At 37.4% G+C, this 18473-nt stretch overlaps 2 protein-coding genes and 1 long non-coding RNA gene across 3 annotated transcripts in view; all 3 read left to right on the forward strand.

The window, feature by feature from the left end:
* LOC147524637 (uncharacterized) overlaps positions 1–18473 on the forward strand; it is a 50489-nt gene that overhangs the window by 13734 nt on the left and 18282 nt on the right. The window lies entirely within an intron of this gene.
* LOC147524638 (uncharacterized) lies at positions 5821–7890 on the forward strand. The gene is given in 5 exon segments (XM_086557693.1): positions 5821–6392; positions 6394–6991; positions 7061–7383; positions 7466–7765; positions 7857–7890. Coding segments are annotated over 5 exon segments (1827 nt in total).
* LOC147524639 (uncharacterized) lies at positions 10659–11550 on the forward strand. The gene is made up of 4 exons (XM_086557705.1): positions 10659–10720; positions 10795–10887; positions 10977–11081; positions 11179–11550. Exons 1-4 carry the CDS (start codon positions 10691–10693, stop codon positions 11548–11550), a joined length of 600 nt encoding a protein of 199 aa, XP_086413831.1. The 5' UTR covers positions 10659–10690.

Below are 18473 nucleotides of genomic sequence, written 5' to 3' on the forward strand. Positions count from 1 at the left end.
TGGTCTAAACCATGAAAAATGGGCAACAAATTAAATATATTTGGGGGGATTCGGAAATCCCCCACTGGGTCTGCAAGAACGATGCAAGATTTAGGGCTATCGCTCAAGGCTTTATAAAAGTCAGAGAAAGGAGTCTCTTTTTCTGCGCCCATCATTTCAGGTGCTGTGTGTGGTATGTGATAAGAGCCCAAAACTATAGTTTTAACCCTTTAACAGTCATACTTTTAGACCAATTATGTGAGTAATAATTAAGAGTTAACACTGACACGTGTTTTATGCATTTCGGGCTTCAAAGTCCATTATGTGCAGAAATGTGCCACTTTAGCGAGATAAAGGAGCAAAGGTCGGTTACTAAGGAGTTCGTGATTAAAGGCCAAGTTTCGGAGAAGACAAAGCCTTTCTAAAAAGCCGGTCAAAAGCTGAAAAGTCGCGTCGGCGTAAAACAAGACACAAAGTCGTGAGAACTTCCAAAGGACATATCTTTGGACTCAGACCTCGGAATGGGGCCTACCTTATGTCAAAACGACCGGCTCGGAAAGAGCTTTCCAATGGTCTAAGCTTTGACCCAATCAGAGGAGCAGAAGTGGACAGAAAGTCTGTTGAAGCCAACTGCAACTGAAGAGGCCTTTCTAGACTGAAAGATTTGGGTTTTGGGCCTAATTCTCTGGCCCAAAACATGGCTCCAAGCCCATGCATGATTTTTGGATCTGAATGTATAAAAACAAAAGCTTAGCTCTTTGTTAATGGTAGATTTTTTAGTAGAGAATAGTAGATTTTTAGGTTAGAAAATAAAGGTAGCTTAGAATAGAAAGTAGCCATTAAAATAGCTTCTAGATCTAGTTTTTCATGTAGATTAATTAAGTTTAGTTCCATTTCAATTATTGTATTAGATTAAACCTTTGAATCTTGTTCTTCATTTTGATTAGATCAATAAAGTAGTATTTTTATCAATTTCGATTTTGTCATTTCCATTTCTAGATCTAATTTCAATTCATATCCTTATTTCATTTGAGTCATTAAATTAGATTTCATTATTGTTTAATTAAGTAAATTTCAATTCTTTATATCATGTTTAGTTTAAAAGTAATCGAAAATGATTGCGTAATGATTCTCGGCTAAACCTCCATTAGAGGGGGTTGAGAAGCCTTGATGAAAGCTTGATTCCGATTAACATAGATTCGTCGTAATTTCCTTTCCACTCTAGAAATGTTTAGTTCACCATGAGAATGGGTTTAATCGTTCACATGCTAGTTATTAATTGGTAGAAATGCCATGTGTAATTAGGGATTAGGAAGAACCAATTATTTGCGGGCGATTCAATTCAGATTACGACGATTTGTAGTTAATAGGATTAAGTCGAGTTAAGGTGGAATCAATTCCCCTCTAACTCCTTATCATCGAATCAACGTAGCATTCCCTTAGTTATTCCCATCATCGACTAGTTGCAATTCGTGGGTAGTCGCATCGTAGTCTAGTTGCCTTTTTCGTAAATCTCTCGTTAGACTTTAAGTAGAGAGTACGAACACGTGAGAACACAGCATGTGGAAGGACTAGGAGTGGAACGAATCACTCTACTCCACTATATCTCATAGACTTGAGAGTAGAATCTTTGATAAATATAGACCGATAAGATGAAGTTTAGTTTTACTTGCGTTTAGAGTTCATCGCTTTATTTCGTAGGTAAAGCTATTCATTTTACCATTAATTCATTTTAACATTAATTAGAATTTCATAAAGTCTTTCGAAGCGGAACAGTCTTTCGATAACATTATTCCCAACATTAATAAATTTACAAAGATGACATCTCCAACATTGATACCGGAACAGTCTTTGAAGATTTGTTCCAAAGCACTACTTATGGTGCTTGGTTTCGCGAAGCGATCACATTCGTTGGCTGGGAGCCGCTTATGGTAAGATCTGATGTACTTTATTCTCCGACTCTAGCATCTTATTTTTACGATAACTGCATTTTCTTTGAAAGACCAGATGGAGAACAAGTGTTCTCCATCAACATTGATAATGAACCAATGGAAATTACCAGGTTCTTGCTAGCATTTGTTCTTGGACTTGCTATGCCCACTGAAATACAAGACCCATGGTGCTATTGGGTAGATAATATGTATGTCTACACTTATGAGTTTTTGCATGAGTCGTATGGGGCGGGCATTTTCCATATCGAGGACCAAGGGGAATATAACGTCGCCTTTGGTAGCCTGTCCATGAACATAGGAACTGTTATGTTTTGGATCATGCTAAACATTTTAGGGGAATGGCGTTTTTCTTCTGTGAATGATGCCACTTGCAGCGTCTTCCTTGCTCTAGCCACGGGACGTATGTGTCATGACCTTCCCCGAACCTTGATGTCTAGTTTAGCTCGATCCCATAGCATGAGGCATAAGTACCTTCTTATGCCCATTCTAGTTTCTCGTATTATGCTATGTTTCTTTCCTGTTTTTTGTACACGCTTCACGGATTGGAATACGGTCGACACTGTACGACCCACCAATAGTATTATTCGATCTTTCCGTGCAATGACTTGGCAAGGGTGGAGGATACAACCTCATCTAGTTGCACCCTACACCCCGTCAAACCAAGTGGCTCTTAATAGGTTAGCAATAATAGATGATAAATGGCGGGAAGCCTGGCAAATTATCATGGCATGGCAGACGCAAAGGGAACCTCACTTCTTTATGGAAGAAGAGGATGAGTAAGATGATGAGTAATCGCGGGGATAAGGTAAGTTTCATTCTAGTTAGTGTCCGCTTATGTCCCCAAGCAATTTCATTCTTGTTAACCCCATAATGGGTAGAACTTCGTATAGAGTTGTGTAATGGGTTTTATTTCCTATATTAGCATGCGTTCTAACCTTGTTTTCTGGATGTTCACGAATTTCCGCAGCTTCAATGGTATTTTTCCTACCCTCTTTATTTAATTGCTTTGAGGACAAAGCATGCTTTTTGTTGGGGGGGCATAGAAAACGCGTGTAATTAAGGCATTTGTTAGGATATAGATATGTATAATATGCATTTGTTTCTAGTTAAAATTTCAAAAATTCAAAAATATAAATAAATAAGTTATGCTATACACTTAGGAATATTGGTATTGTTTCTTTCTCCATGCTCTTAACAATCTAGAAGTCTCACGTAGTTGTTGCATCAGAATAATTGTTAGAAACTTAGGTTAATATATAGGTAATAATCTTTGCATCTATCTATAAATATATTACATGAGTATCTATGATTGTTAGCGATGATAAGTTTTGAAATCTAGGCTAGAGTACTTATTCTACAAATCCTGTGAAAAATATAGCCTAAAAGCCTTATATGGGGAAACATTTGAGAAATGACACAAGGGAGAAGTAAAATCCGGGATAGATATATCACACGTCCACTTGCTTGATCACTATGCCATATCCTAAAAGCGAGAATTTAGGCCCTCTTTGGATCGATATAGCAGAAATTCAAGCCTATGAATTATTTTCCGCTAATTAAGCCCTCTCGAGCCTTTCTTTAGCCTTCCATAAACCACAAATCCTTTACCCTGTTACAAAAACAAAACAAAATAAAAAAAATAAAAAATAAAAAATAAAAAAAATCATCCCACCCAATTTAGAATAAGTCTGAGAATAGAATGAGGAAGAAAGAAGAAGAGAAAAACCTGTGTAAACAAAAGTTAGTTAATTGCTTCAGAAAATAAAGAAAAGAAGTTTCCATCCAAGGAAAGAAAAATAAAAATAAAAATAAAATAAAAACTCCAAAAATAGAATAAAAGGGAGTCAAAAGCCAAAGAAAAAAAAAAAGATAGAAAAGAAAAAGAAAAATATGGCTAAGGATGGAAACAAAGTATAGAAGCAAAAGAAAATAACAAGGTTTTCTCTAAGTTACATAATATGAAAACTCTATTATCTCAGACTTGTCCTTTTTGAATATCCATTTCCTTCCTTCTTAAACCATCTCCTAATCCCCGCAACACCTAATAAAGACCTCTAGCTCAATTAGGAATAAGTTAGTGTGATAGTCAGTGGCAGATGTGTTTGATCGACTCCGGCTTCCTTGTTGTCATTGAGATTGCACCAAAAAAGTGACTTTTAGCCTCGGACATATTGCCGCGGCTAGGGGTTTGGTGGCTATATCTTACTTGTTGCCACGACAAACTAAATATGTGGCAAGAAGTACCTTTTTGCCTCGTGATTATCCTTTTGTTGCAAAAGGTGCATTTTTTGCAACCGTTTCAATGTGGTCGTGGCTTTAAGTCGGACCTTTTAGAGTATGAACAAATTTTTTTGGCGTGGCTTTAATTAAGTGTTTGACGTCGATGGCTGCAAAAAGGCTATCTAAAACATTAAATAATTATTTTCATTAAAAAAAAAATCAGAAAATAGAAAAACCGCAGAAAATAGAAAATAGAAAAAATAGAAAATAGAAAATATAAATAATTAGCATTCCTGCGGTTCTTTCACTCGTTTATTTTTTGGTAGTTGAATCAAATAACAAAAAGATCGAAGAAAGAAGAAACCGAAAAAACCCAAATACTTTGAACCGGCTGCCGCACCAGTGCCTTCTTCTTCACCGCCAGTTGCTGCTTCTTATTCACCGGTTGCCTTCTTGTTCTTCACTACTTCTGCCTCCTTCTCCATTACTTATTTTACCTTCAGGTAATCCTCCTTCTCCGCGTTTTGGATTTAAAGAACTGCTCTTTGCACTAAAGAATCAGTTAATTCATTTCTAATCATCCATTTAGATGAGTTTTCTGCTAGAGTAAAACACGAATCTAATTATCTATACAAACCATTCACTAATTTGAAGAACTTTAATAGATTCTCAACTTTAAATCAAAATATTGTAGATGAATTAATCAAAATCCAAAAACAAAAAAAAATTTGGAAGAGATGAGAATATGACGATTTTATCGAACTAGCGAGTTTTGTTTCTCATAATTGATGAAATGGGTTTTTGTCGAGATGTTGTCGTTCATGAAATTTTTGGGTCTCTGAAGTGTGAAGAAGGTTTAAGGAAGAAGACATGTACCACTATACTATACTCCCCATCTCATAGTAGCACTAGTGTAGTATAACTTATTTTTCTCGGTTTCTGACCAACTCAATAGCTAATTATGTTTTGTCCTTTCTCCTAATTCTACTTCTTTTTCAATCCTTCCGTAATTTTGTTTTTTTGGTTAGAATCATTTGTAACTTTGTTATCAAACATTTGATTTATTAATCCTTTATTAATTACTTTGAGAACACACAAGAAAAAAATCAAGTATGATAACTAGCATTTGTTACTTTCAAGACTTCATTAATTAGTAAAATTACTAGTATATATATAAGCTCGTGGGCTCTCAAAGTGGGAGCTTCTCAAGTTAGGCGATCTGGCTCCGCTCCCCTTCAACAATCGGTGACTAAGTCAAGCACTTCATTATTTTATTTAAATCTAAAATATCGTAAGAATATTTGATCAATTGATTCGACTTTTCTATTGTTAGAATATTGTATATATATATGAGGTTTTAATCCAATTTATGTTATTTTTGGATAAAAAGATCGACTTTTCAAATTTAAAGCTTTAGCTTTTCCTAGATTGAGTTCTAGTTATGTTTTCATGGCTATTGCTTTCTTCAATTATGTGAGACCAATATTTGGTGGTAAATCCCACATTTGGATAGTTAATATGGCCTTGTCACAGTCTTTTTTTTATTGGTTCTCCTATGTTATGTTAGGATATGTTAGTGAATATATTAATTTTTGAACTTGATGTAGGATATGATATTCTTCTTTGAACAAGATTTTTTTTTTTTATGTAGTTGTAGTTCAGTTTTTAAATGGATAAAAGTTGGATGGATCCGACTCTAGGAAGATGCTGTCGTAAGTATATACTTGGTTGTGAGAAATTTATCGAGTTTGCTTCATGTTGCTGTACTAAGAGTTCAAAATTGTCTTTTCTAGTACGATTGCTTCATGTAAAGTGTCTTAACGGCTGGAGTAATCATTCGTTTGACATGTTGCTTGAGGTATTAAATGATTCACTTCCAAATGACATCAATATGCCCAAGAATCATTATGAATCAAAAAAACAACTTCGGGATCTTGGGATGGAGTGCATTAAGATAGACGCATGTCTTAATGATTGTATGTTGTATTGGAAGGATAATAAACCAATTATGGACAAGGATAACTGTGATGTATGTGGTGAGTCAAGATGGATCACGACTTCGGAGTGTACAGAAAATAGAGTTAGTTCATCTGCAAAACCTAAGAAAAAGGCTGCTAAGGTTTTGCGATACTTTCCTATAAAACCAAGACTCCAAAGATTATTTATGTGCTCAAAAACTTCTAAAGATATGAGATGGCATGCTGATGATCGTACGAAAGATGGTGCTTTGAGGCATCCGGTGACTCAAGGAATGGAAAAGCTTAGACCAAAGATATCCTTCATTTGGTTTAGAATCTCGCAATGTCAGACTCGGAATGGCTAGTGATGGCTTCAATCCTTTTGGTAGTCTTAGTTCTATTCATAGCACTTGGCCCGTTATTCTAGTTCCGTATAATCTGCCGCCTTGGATGTGTATGAAACAACCTTTTCTCATCATGTCATTGCTAATTCCTGGCCCTACTAGCAGTCCCGGAAATAACATTGACGTGTACTTGCAGCCATTGATTGATGAGTTAAAGGAGTTGTGGGAGAAGGGAGTTGAGACGTATGATGCCTCTTCAAAACAGAATTTTAAAATGCATGCAGCTGTTTTGTGGACTATTAATGACTTCCCAGCATTTGCTAATTTGTCCGGATGGAGCACTAAAGGACAACTTGACTGTCCCTCTTGCCATGAGAAGACTTGCTCAAAATGGTTGCAAAATGGGAAAAAGTTCTGTTATATGGGAAGTCGTAAATTCCTGCCACTTGATCATAAATATCGAAAGAATAAGAGTTCTTTTGATAACAAGACAGAAATGGGAGTTGCCCCAAGCCCCTTTACTGGAAGTGATGTACTTGCTCAATTAGATGGATTCGACCAAATCACATTTGGTAAGGTGAATAGTGATAAGGTTATTGGACAAAAGAGAAGTCGAGAGGATAATTCTTTGCCACACAATTGGAAGAAGATTAGTGTATTTTTTGAGCTCCCATATTGGAAATACCTTTGTTTACTCCATAATCTAGATGTCATGCACATTGAAAAGAACAACGGTGAAAGTTGGCTTGGGACACTGCTGAATTTAGAGAAGAAATCAAAGGATAACCTGAAGTCAAGACAAGATTTGGTGTTAATGGGTATGCGAAAGTCACTTCATCCGATAGCTAAAGAGGGTAACAAATACTATATCCCCCCTGCTCCCTTTACCTTGTCCTTGGAAGAGGAGGAAGCTTTGTCAATTCTTGAAAGGTATTAAAGTTCCGGATAATTTTTCATCAAATATATCGCGTCATGTTCAGGTGAAAGAATGCAAAATACCTGGCCTAAAAAGCCATGATTGGCATGTTCTAGTGCAGCAACTGCTTCCAGTTGCAATACGTGGAATCTTACCTAAGGAAGTTACATTAGTTCTTGTTGAACTCTCTAATTTCTACAAGCAGTTGTGTTCAAAAGTATTATGGGTTGCAGAGTTGGAACGTCTTGAGTACCAGATTGCTGTCACACTATGCAAAATGGAAATGATATTTCCTCCATCATTTTTTGATGTTATGGTGCACTTGCCTATTCATTTAGCTGGTCAAGCTAAGCTCGCTGGACCAGTGTACTATCGATGGATGTACCCAATCGAAAGGTCAGTAAGTAAAGATAATAGTAATGGTTACTTTTGTTTGTATTTTGTTAAAATTTGAACTTAAATTTTGTCATCTTTTATATTTATTCAGGTACTTGTACACTTTGAAGAAGTATGTTAAGTAATAAGAGTAGACCGAGGAGGGATCCATTGCGAAGGGTATCTTCTCGATGAATGCTTGACTTTCTGCTCAAGATACTTAGATGATGGGATGGAGACTAAGTTCAACGGACGAGGGAGGAATGAAGAATTCTAGTTGTTGGATTGGATGGACGGTTTTCTATTTTTTCAGGATACAGTCGTGCTTTAGGGAAAGGAACGTTTAGGACTTTAACAGACGATGAGTGGGAACAAGCTCGTTTGTATGTGCTAATCAATTGTGAGGAAGTGGTACCATTTATTGAGTAAGTCCACTTTATTGAAATTGTGCTTTAGTTAAAAGAAATATTATTTATAAACCTATGTAAGTAAATGCAATAATGTTTTTGTACAGGAAACACAAACAAGTGATTAGGGATGAGCTCGGGCGGCGGGGAAGTGCTAGGAATGTGAACCGTATTCATAATGAACGGTTTGGTAAATGGTTTGAAAACCAAGTAAGTGTTAATTGTATGCAGTTAGATTATGTATATCGGTTTATGTACTCTATTTACTTTTTCCAAAGTAGTTTTGTAGATAGCAATATGATTTCTTTGTTTAGTAACATGCCTCAAGAAGGATTCTACTTGTTTTATTTATATTTATGTTTAGCTGATTTAGGGATATTTAGAGGATGTTCAGTACAGTTTAGATTTAGTTTCTTATTTAGGGATGTTTGTTCTATTTGGAATTTAGCTGCAGGTTCCTAGAGCATTGGTAATTAGTCTGTCCAACACAAAGAACAAGGAAAAAATAAGCAGATGTTAGTAAATCTCTCTCCCCCTCCCTCCTACATTAGTTGTTTCCTTTTCTTTTGGGTCCTGGAGAGTGGAAGACAAAGAATGTCTCTCTGCATTACCGAGTAATTAGTTGTAATAGCTCTTTTTCTTTGCTTCAGAGTATATCTTGATCTAATGTCGATCTACTATAATGACTTTACTTGATCTAGTTGTGTTATCAATAGTGGTAAAGTTATTAGGGCTATTCAAAATTTCAAACCTTATAATAATTACTCATGTACAACAATTTATATTCTGCTTCAGATAGAGTGTTCTGAGGTCTGAGCCTCAAACCTTGTAATAAAAGTCCAATATTCTGCCATGTTGTTTGTTGCAAAAGAAGCCATTTTTTTGTCTTCTTTCTTTTTGATTGGAGCTACTTGCTACTGATTGCTTATGTTTACTGAAGTTCAACATTATTTTTTTCTCCTTATCTGAATAGGTCCAGCAAATGAAAAAGGATGGGGAGTTGGTCAGCAAGCAACTTCAGAGTTTAGCATATGGTCCTAGTCGATTTGCTTCTTGTTTCAAGGGCTGTATTGCAAATGGATACAGATTTCACACAAAAGCTCGTGAGTCACGAAGGAAAACTCATAATAGTGGAGTTTTTGTATCGGCAGAAACGTCAAGCTTTGCGAGCGCGAAAGACATGAACCCAGTGACCGGTAGTGTGGGTTATTATGGTGTGTTGAATGACATAGTTGAGTTGCGTTATTGCAAGGAGAATAGAGTGTTTCTGTTCAAGTGTGATTGGTGGGATGTTATGACTCGCGTAGGAATGAAAATAGATGAATATGGGTTCACTACTGTGAACTTTACACGAACCTTAGCTACGAGTGAACCATTTATTTTAGCATCTCAAGCTGAACAAGTTTTTTATCTCCAAGATAATTTGGATGATAATTGGCGAGTTCTGTTAAAGATGCTTCCAAGGGACTTGTATGATATGGGTTCAATAGTTGAGTCGACTGAAGATAACACGTCTTGCATGCAGCAAGATGTGGATAACATAGTTGACAGCACACACGACATTAACGGTTGAACTAGGAGTGAGATTGATGGAGTAGAAGTTGTTGTGGATACTATTGATGAAGATATCATTGACGGTGTCGAATGTGATGAAGACTTCATCAATGATAGTGATTGTGATGAAGACCTTGATAATGATTGTGATGAAGACAATGACAGTGACGATGATTATATGTAGTTTTTTGTGCTATTTTTTTTTGTGGGAACAAACTCATTTTTGTCTGTTTTTTTGTGGGAACAAACTCGTTTTTTGTGCTATTTTTTTTTTTTTTTATGTTTTGGGAGTGGTTATTATCTAGTGTCTTCCTTGATGGATTTACTTGATGAATTGCTTTATGTGACGATTTAGACAGGTGCAATGGTCAAACGATTTCGAGAGGATCCTAATGGTGACCAGAGCGGTAAGTTTAACTAAACTAACATTCTAGTTCATTATTGTCTTATGTTTAATTAATGAAGATTTGGGCTTGTGTACAGCTGGAAAGTGGGTAAGGGGCACTTCTACCCTTCCTAAGGTATTTGACCAACCAAATGGCTCAAAGTTGGAATTGGTATGGAAAAGGCGGACAACCAATGGGACCTCGGAAACATCAAGCTTGTTCTATGAATCTCTTGGAGTATTAATGGCAACGTCACGTCGATTTGATTGGACTAAAAATTGGGAGCTCCAAGATGTAGGCGACAAAGAGTGGTTATGGGATAACATTAAGGTATGGACATTTGGATCTGCACACACTTGCACTAATTTAAAAAAACTGTCTATTTCATTTCTTAGTAGATCTTTTTGTCTCTCGTTTTAGGATAAATGGGAACTTAATGAGACCCGGAAGGAGCCCACTTTGGCTGTGATTTCCGGGGACGAATTCAGAAACAAAAAGAGTAAATGGAAAAGGAACTTTTATACCCGCTATGCCACATATGAAGAAGCATTATAAGCCATAGGCCAGAGCAACTATCGCAACAAGAGTGGGTTCAACTTATGGAGTTTTGGGATACTCCGGAGCATCAAGTAAGAAAAAGTGTAATGTTTAGCTTAAGTATTTTTATAGGGTACAATACTAACTAGGAGATCTTTTTGTATAGGCAATTTCTAAACGTAATAGGGCTAACCGTGCTAAGCAAATAGCGAAGCATGCTGCTGGAAGAATAAGTTTTCCCCAGTTTGAAGAGATAATGGTACATATGCTTATTATTTTTATTTTCCTACTGCGGCATTGAATTTGACTAGTGATTAACAATTAATAAATTTCTTTATATTTGGTTAGAGTCAGGAGGCTGGAGCACCCCCTTCCCTAGGAGATCTTTTTGTGAGGACTCACACAAGTTCACAAACGCATGACGCTCTTGATGATCAATCAAGAGAATACATTGTATGTAACAATTTCATCTTAGTAATAGCTTCAGTTTAAATATCATACTCGGCTGTATTTAATATCCTGTGTGTAATTTTTTTTTTGGAATACGAAGCACAAAATGAAAGACCTAGCAGGTATAGATGAACATGGGACACAACTACCTCTCTCAGATGAGATCTATAGGGAAGTGATGCCTCCAGAGCGGCATGGACGTGTGAGGTTGAAGGGACGAGGTGTAACCCCAACCAGCTACTTTGGCTCCGACTATCTTGAGACAAATCGTGTGAATGACTTGGAAAGCCGGTTGGCTGAAATGCAAAAAAGTAGCACAAAGAAGGAGGAGGAAAGGCGACTTGAGATTGAAGAGATTAAGAGGCAAGCACAAGAGAAAGATGAGCAAAGGCGACATGAAATAGATGAGATGAAGAGGCAGTTGGATGCGAGATGCGGACATGGAAACACGACTTATGCAAAAGGTGGCTAATTTTGCCCAAATGGTATCAATGTAGATGCGTAAACATGCTTAGTTTCTTGTCTATGAATGTTCTTTTTCTTTATAATCTGAGCTGGTCTCTTAGAGCCTGTAGTTATCTTCACCCTGTTAAAAAACCTTCCTGGATGCATATTGTTAAGCCATTGAGTCCAAATATTTGTTTAAGTAGTTAGCTTAGATTTCATGGCAACTTGGTTAGTTCTGGAAGTGGTTTTGAGCTTAATATCAAGTACTTGCAACTTTGAGTCCAAATAGTATTTAAGTAGTTGCTTAGAGTTCAAGTCAGGAACCCGATATACACTGGTGTCCAAGTCTAGAGCAAGCTAGAGTTCCTATTTGATCGTTACAAGGGTTGATTGTATTCAACTGTGTGCTTCTTGTTTTGACTCTTGGTGCCTTTTGAGTCTTTGTCTATGTTTTGACTTTTGAGATATTGTCTACTCACGGTGTCTTTGTTGAAATGTGAAAACGAGGTTGTCACGTTTTAGTAGTAGGATGATCGATCCGAAACTTGAGTTTAATCTTGGATGGCTAGTGAGATGCTGCTGAGCCTCAATAAACCCATTTTTCTGGATTGAAGTTTCAGTACTCCTACTCAATTGGGAAGAGATGCTAGAGCAGGGTTGTGCTTGAAGCTGCTATCGCTTGATCTCGTTTAAGCTACTTCTTTGGCTTTCTTCATGAAGAAAATGATGACCCAATTTCAATAACATCAAGAACAGCAGGATACGAACTGGGCATTTCGGGAACAAAAACTGGTCTTGTAAAACTCTCGTCATAGAGTCTTTGACTTCTAGATATTCTGTGCCACACATATCGGTCAATTGCCATGGTTACGTTTTATTACGATCGGCTATAAGAAATTGGGGACGCTGGGTGTTCCTACACTCAACTTGTATTGGTTTTCTCTCCTCTCATTCTCTTCTCGGCAGCGGAAGAAAGAGCATATCGAAAACCCAACCATGGTGTTCATCAAACCCACAAAGTCGAGGGGCTTACTTTAAAGCGTTATCAAGTTAAGTTCGGGGAGAAGGAGAGCTGGAAAGGCGGATTCTGGGGGCTCGTATCCGTCTTATCAACGGGACAAGAACAAGTACGGGACACCCAAATATCGTTTTGTTGTGCGGTTTACCAACAAAGATATAATTACTCAGATTGTATCTACTAGTATTCTTTGGTGATATGATACTTACATCAGCTTATGCCCATGAAGCTGCCCGATATGGTCCCTTTTTACGGGGTTGTATTCGACCCACTCTTGGTCCCTTTTTTCGCCGACTCTGTTGCTCTTATGCATGTGTTGTGTACTTGCAATGGCATTGATACTCTCTCCTATTGCATTCTCTTCCTTTTCTTCATTATTATCTTTTTCGACTTTGGCTGCCCCTTTGGCCTTGTTTCTAGACTTCCTCTTGGCCTTATGCCATCCTGTCTGACTAGAGAGGCCAGTGGTTTCTATTAGCTGTTTAGTTTTGACACTAATACCATTTATTGGTGGAGATTCTAACATTCCGGCTACCTCTGAATCTTCTTGACATCAAGGTGGTGCGAAAAATATTCTTTCTCAATTCCTCTTCACTTACCGAGTAGCTATCCTCCTGCCGAATTTCTCCTCTCTTGATTGAGTAAACTTTCTTTTTTCTTTAGAATCTTCAGAATTTCCTTCTTCTCCTTACGTATTCAGAGAACCCACCGATGGCTCAAATTCAGTTCGACCTCCTCAAATTTGTCCTCATGTAAGAGTTCTTGTTCATTTTACGGAAATGGCTGCCACATGTGGAACTATTTCCATGTTATTTTGCTTTTCAATCTCGGTTTGATTCACGCACACCTTCATCCTCTCTGGCATGAGTCGCAAATCTGTTTGAAGCTTGTACCTCGAGAATGAACTCGACTTGTGAACCTCTAACTGTAGGTTCAAGGGCTTGATCACTTCTCTATAAGTTCTCTCTTGTGTTTGGCCAACTTCTTACGTTTTAAAATCGTACTTTTAATTTAAAATTGTGGGTGTGTGTCGGGGAGGATTTTAAAATCGTACAATCGTCTTGGGGAACAACTTAAAGGGAAGATATTTTTACTAGTTCTAGGCGATGTGTGGAATGAAAAGCGGTGAGAAATGGAATAACTTGAAAGATTTGTTATTAGGAGGTGCAATGGGAAGCAAAATAATTGTAACCACTAGAAGCGAAAAGGTTGCAGTTATAATGGGATCCGTTTCACAATATATAAACGGCATTAAGGTTGTCGGAAGATGATTCTTTGGGATTTGTTCAAGAAAAGGGCATTTGGTTCAGATCAAAAGCAAGGAAAGCCGAACCTTGTGGAAATTGGAAAGGGAATTGTGAGAAAGTGTGGGGAAGTGCCTCTAGCAGCTAAAGCCCTTGGAAGCTTAATGCGGTTTAAGACTGAGGAACATGAGTGGACGAGTATTAAAGATAGTGATCTTTGGAGATTGCCTCTAGAAGAAGTTGGGATTTTGCCTGCATTGAGAATAAGCTATAATCATTTGCCATTCCATTTGAGGCAATGCTTTTCCTATTGTGCTATATTTCCTAAAGGTTGGGTACTTTCAAAGCCAGAACTGATCCAATTATGGGTGGCACAAGGGTCTGTTCACACGTTCGGAGAAAATCAAATCTTAGAATATATAGGTAATGCGTATGTCAAAGATTTGATGTGGAGATCGTTCTTTCAAGAAGCAAAACTAGATTACTTGGGGGAGATTCGGACTTTGAAAATGCATGACCTTGTTCATGACCTTGCACAATCTGTTGCAGGAACAAAGTACTTCATTGTGGGAAAGGAAACTAAAGGAGACATCCCTAAATGGAGTGGCGGCATCTATTTCTAGTGGGTGAAGATTTGCCAATTGAGTTCGAGAATCCTTGCGTAAACATACAAACTTACGGACACTCTTTTTTAACTTCGAAATTATCTCTCATCGAGGATATTCTCTCAAGCTTTAAATGCTTACGTGTCTTTGGGTTTCTTTGGTAGAAACTGGGGAAGTTCAAGTTCCATTGGTAAGTTGAAGCGCCTAAGATACCTTGAGATTATATCGACTCTATTACAAACTGTCCCCAACTCTATTACTAAGCTGCAAAGTTTAGAAAGCTTGGGGATTTTATGTAGTAAAATTACAATGTTGCTGGAGAAATCTGGAAATTGCAAAACTTCGAGCACATTTATACCCATAGGGACAACGTGTTAACATACATGCCATCGGCCTTAGTCATTTAACTTCTATTCGGGAGATTAGAAAATTTTTGTGGGGAAGGGATTGGATGCAAATTGAATGAGTTGAATGGACTAATACATCTCAAAGGCTGTTGAAGATTTTCAATCTTGAAAATGTGGCGAGTGCTAGAGATTGTGTGGAAGCGAATCTAAAGGGTAAGCCCAACCTTGCAAGGTTACATTTAGTATGGAATGATGAAGGCGTTAATGAGTGAAAATTGATTTTTGATGTCTTTGGGAAACCTCGAGCCACATCGAAATCTTAAAGCGTTGGGCATAAAAGGTTTCTGCAGATCTATACGTGATGCCTTGACTTAAATTTTGGCGGTTTACTCTGAAAAATTAAACTTCGTGATCCCAAAACTTGATGCTGCAGATCTCTGCTGCCCGGTACTTGTGAAAAGATGCATATTACGGAGGGCGACATGGATCTTTGGATTACTTGTTCGAAACTTGCGGTCTGCCGGAAGAAATCACGACACCTTCTTGTTTTAAAAGATCTAACGACGGAGGTGGGACGGTTTGAAGACTTTTGCGGAATGGCTGAAAAGCTTCACTTCCGCCGCATCTTGCAAATCTATAATTTTCCAGATTTGTTATGCGTGCGATTGGATCCATTGCCTCACTGCGCCGAAAGTACTGTGAGATCTATACGTGATGCCTTGACTTAAATTTTGGCGGTTTACTACAGAAAATTAAACTTACGTGATCCCAAAACCGATCTGCACCGCAGATCTACTACGCCAGTACTTGTGAAAAGATGCATATTTTGGAGGGCGACATGGATCTTTGGATTACTTGTTCGAAACTTGCGGTCTACTGCGGAAGAAATGCGACACCTTCTTGTTTTAAAAGATCTAACGATCGGAGGTCTGGGACGGTTTGAAGACTTTGCGGAATGGCTGAAAAGCTTCACTTCCGCCCGCATCTTGCAAATCTATAATTTTCAGATTTCTTTGTGCGTGCGATTGGATCCATTGCCTCACCGCACCGAAAGTGCGCAGATCTATACGTGATGCCTTGACTTAAATTTTGGCGGTTTACTACTGAAAATTAAACTTACGTGATCCCAAAACTTGATGCTGCAGATCTACTACGAAAGTACTTGTGAAAAGATGCATATTTTGGAGGGGCGACATGGATCTTTGGATTACTTGTTCGAAACTTGCGGTCTCTGCCGGAAAAATCGACACCTTCTTGTTTTAAAAGATCTAACGATCGGAGGGGCTGGGACGGTTTGAAGACTTTGCGGAATGGCTGAAAAGCTTCACTTCCCTTCGCATCTTACAAATCTATAATTTTCAGATTTTCGCTGTGCGTGCGGATTGGATCCATTGCCTCACCGCGACGCCGAAAGTGCTGCAGATCTATACGTGATGCCTTGACTTAAATTTTGGCGGTTTACTACTGAGAAAATTAAACTTCGTGATCCCAAAACTTGATCTTGCGGATCTACTACTTCGAGTACTTGTGGATCTCCTTCCTCCAAGTAGTCATTCTTCAGGTATGTCACTCCACTTCCATCCACAACCAACTTAAATTGATAATATCTGTTGTGCTGTCCCTATCCACATGTTTTCCATTACAAGATGTCAAACCCCACCACACTATGATGTATGATAATTTGTTATTGGGGATTGGGAGGGTTCAACGAGTACACCAAATGTTGTGGGAGACCTCTTATGGCATAGATCTATAGATTTCTTATGACATTGTGATTTCTTCAGTTATGATCTATTCCTTCAGTTATGATTTCTTTTGGAACCTCAGCAATTCCATCTGAAAACGATGGATTCACCTTAGTAAGGTTAGGCTGAAGTTTAGAATTCTTACTCTTAGTAAAAAGTGAGCTCCATGTTTGCATTCCGGTGGAGCTAAGGTTCTGGATTTGAGCCTCATCCCGATTTGTCATCCCCTCATCAGCTTGGGATGGGGATAATAGATTTGGAGTTCCACCTGGCTCCAAAGACGTTTCCATCCTCAGTCAATGGCGATCTTCGCCGGGAAGCATCAGTCAAAGTTTGCCAAAAGCAAAAACTTTCCCTCAAAAGCTGTACTTCGAACTATAAGTAGTTAAAAGATTGGAAAAGACCACACTACCCTTTCGCTCTCTCTAGTCTAGGTATTCCTTTGAGCTATTGAACTTTGAGGGATTTACTTTGAAGTGCGGTTATTGTTTTGTTCATCAATTGACCTATCTTATTGAAAAAAACTTTTGGTAATTTGAGAAGTTATTGGGTAGACTGATTAATAAGTAGGCATTGTTTGCAATGTCTGGTTGATCTTGGTTTTAAGAAAGGGGGGATGGAGCAATAGTTTTATTATAGTTTACAATAATACAAAGAAGCAAAGTAATATATATTCTTTTACTGAAATGATCACCTTTATAATTGATGCAGAGACTGATAATGAGATTGGGTAGCCTCCTAAGTTTTGTTTCGATTTGAAAGTGTTTTGGCTAAAGAAGAAGTTTGATCTTTTTTTTGTATAAATTACCTTTTTGTTTTTCATTTACGGAAGTCGCATGCAAAAAGAGTATCTTGTTTCATTTGCAGTGATTATTTGTGTAGTATCTTGTTTTCAACTACTTAAAGTAGAATAACTGATGGGGTTTAAGGCCGATTATTGGGTATTGTCAACTACGTCATAATCCATGTGTTTGCTACATTATAATATTATCTATCTGTATTATTCAGTTTCTAATAATGGAATTGCATCTACATCTACTCTGTTTTGTCTAGAATCTAGAATTCTAGATATGTTACAAGTAGTGATCGGTCTTGACTTGTTCCTTTTCTTTTGGGCAGGTGAGAAAAAAAGGGCAGGGAGTGGCTATCATCCTTGGTCTTTCGGGTTTTAGGTATGAAATAGCTACAAAACTTATAGTGAACATTTTGGTTTATAGAGTCGACACTAATGAAGCATATGCTAAGCTTGGTAGATGACTAAGCACTGTTGGAGTGATAAACCTTTAATTATTGTCTTCGGTTTATGTCTTTCTTGTTATTTCTAAACTTTTCTTGTTGTTTGTTTACGCAGAAAATAAATGTACAACGATGGCTTATTGTACATGCATGATTGATTCCAAAACTTCATAGTTTTTGCGATTTTGGCGCTAATAGGCGGAATATGGTACTATTGCGTATGCGTACTGTTGGATTTTGGATTTTCATCACAAGAATTTTTTGTGTAGATAGTTTGATACTTTTGTTTGTGTGATACCGAAATACTCGAAAGATGGATTGTTATTTCTCTTATTTTTGGTAGTGATTGGAATTGGTTTATGTAGCTTCCATGTGAAATGAAATTTCACTTTAGATTCTCATTCATAGTTCTATGTGGTTTTAGTACACAAATTATTATTATTATTATTATTATTATTATTATTATATATACAACACTTTTTGCCACGGCCATTTGCTATAAAAAAAAACCCAAAAGTAATGTTTTGCCGTGGCCATTTGCAAAAAAAAAAAAAAACCAAAAATAATGTCTTTGCGCCATTTGTTGCAAAAAAAAAAAAAAAAATAATGTCTTGCCATTTGTTTGCAAAAAAAAAACCCAAAAAGAATGTCCATTTGGCCATTGCAAAAAAAACAAAAATAATGGCGGGAGAAACATTTATTGCCACGACTTGTGGCAATAAATACTTTTTGCAGCGGTCGTGCCTGTGACAA

The sequence above is a fragment of the Coptis chinensis genome, chromosome 1, assembly GCF_015680905.1.
Source record: "Coptis chinensis isolate HL-2020 chromosome 1, ASM1568090v1, whole genome shotgun sequence".
NCBI classification, from domain to species: domain Eukaryota; kingdom Viridiplantae; phylum Streptophyta; class Magnoliopsida; order Ranunculales; family Ranunculaceae; genus Coptis; species Coptis chinensis.

What these genes read in the sequence shown, in the direction of transcription:
- LOC147524639 (XM_086557705.1), top strand. Translation starts at nt 10,691, where the DNA reads ATGGAGTTTTGGGATACTCCGGAGCATCAA. An exon ending in GGGATACTCCGGAGCATCAA is followed by an intron (nt 10,721 to 10,794) that starts GTAAGAAAAAGT and finishes CTTTTTGTATAG; the next exon opens with GCAATTTCTAAACGTAATAG. An exon ending in CCCAGTTTGAAGAGATAATG is followed by an intron (nt 10,888 to 10,976) that starts GTACATATGCTT and finishes ATATTTGGTTAG; the next exon opens with AGTCAGGAGGCTGGAGCACC.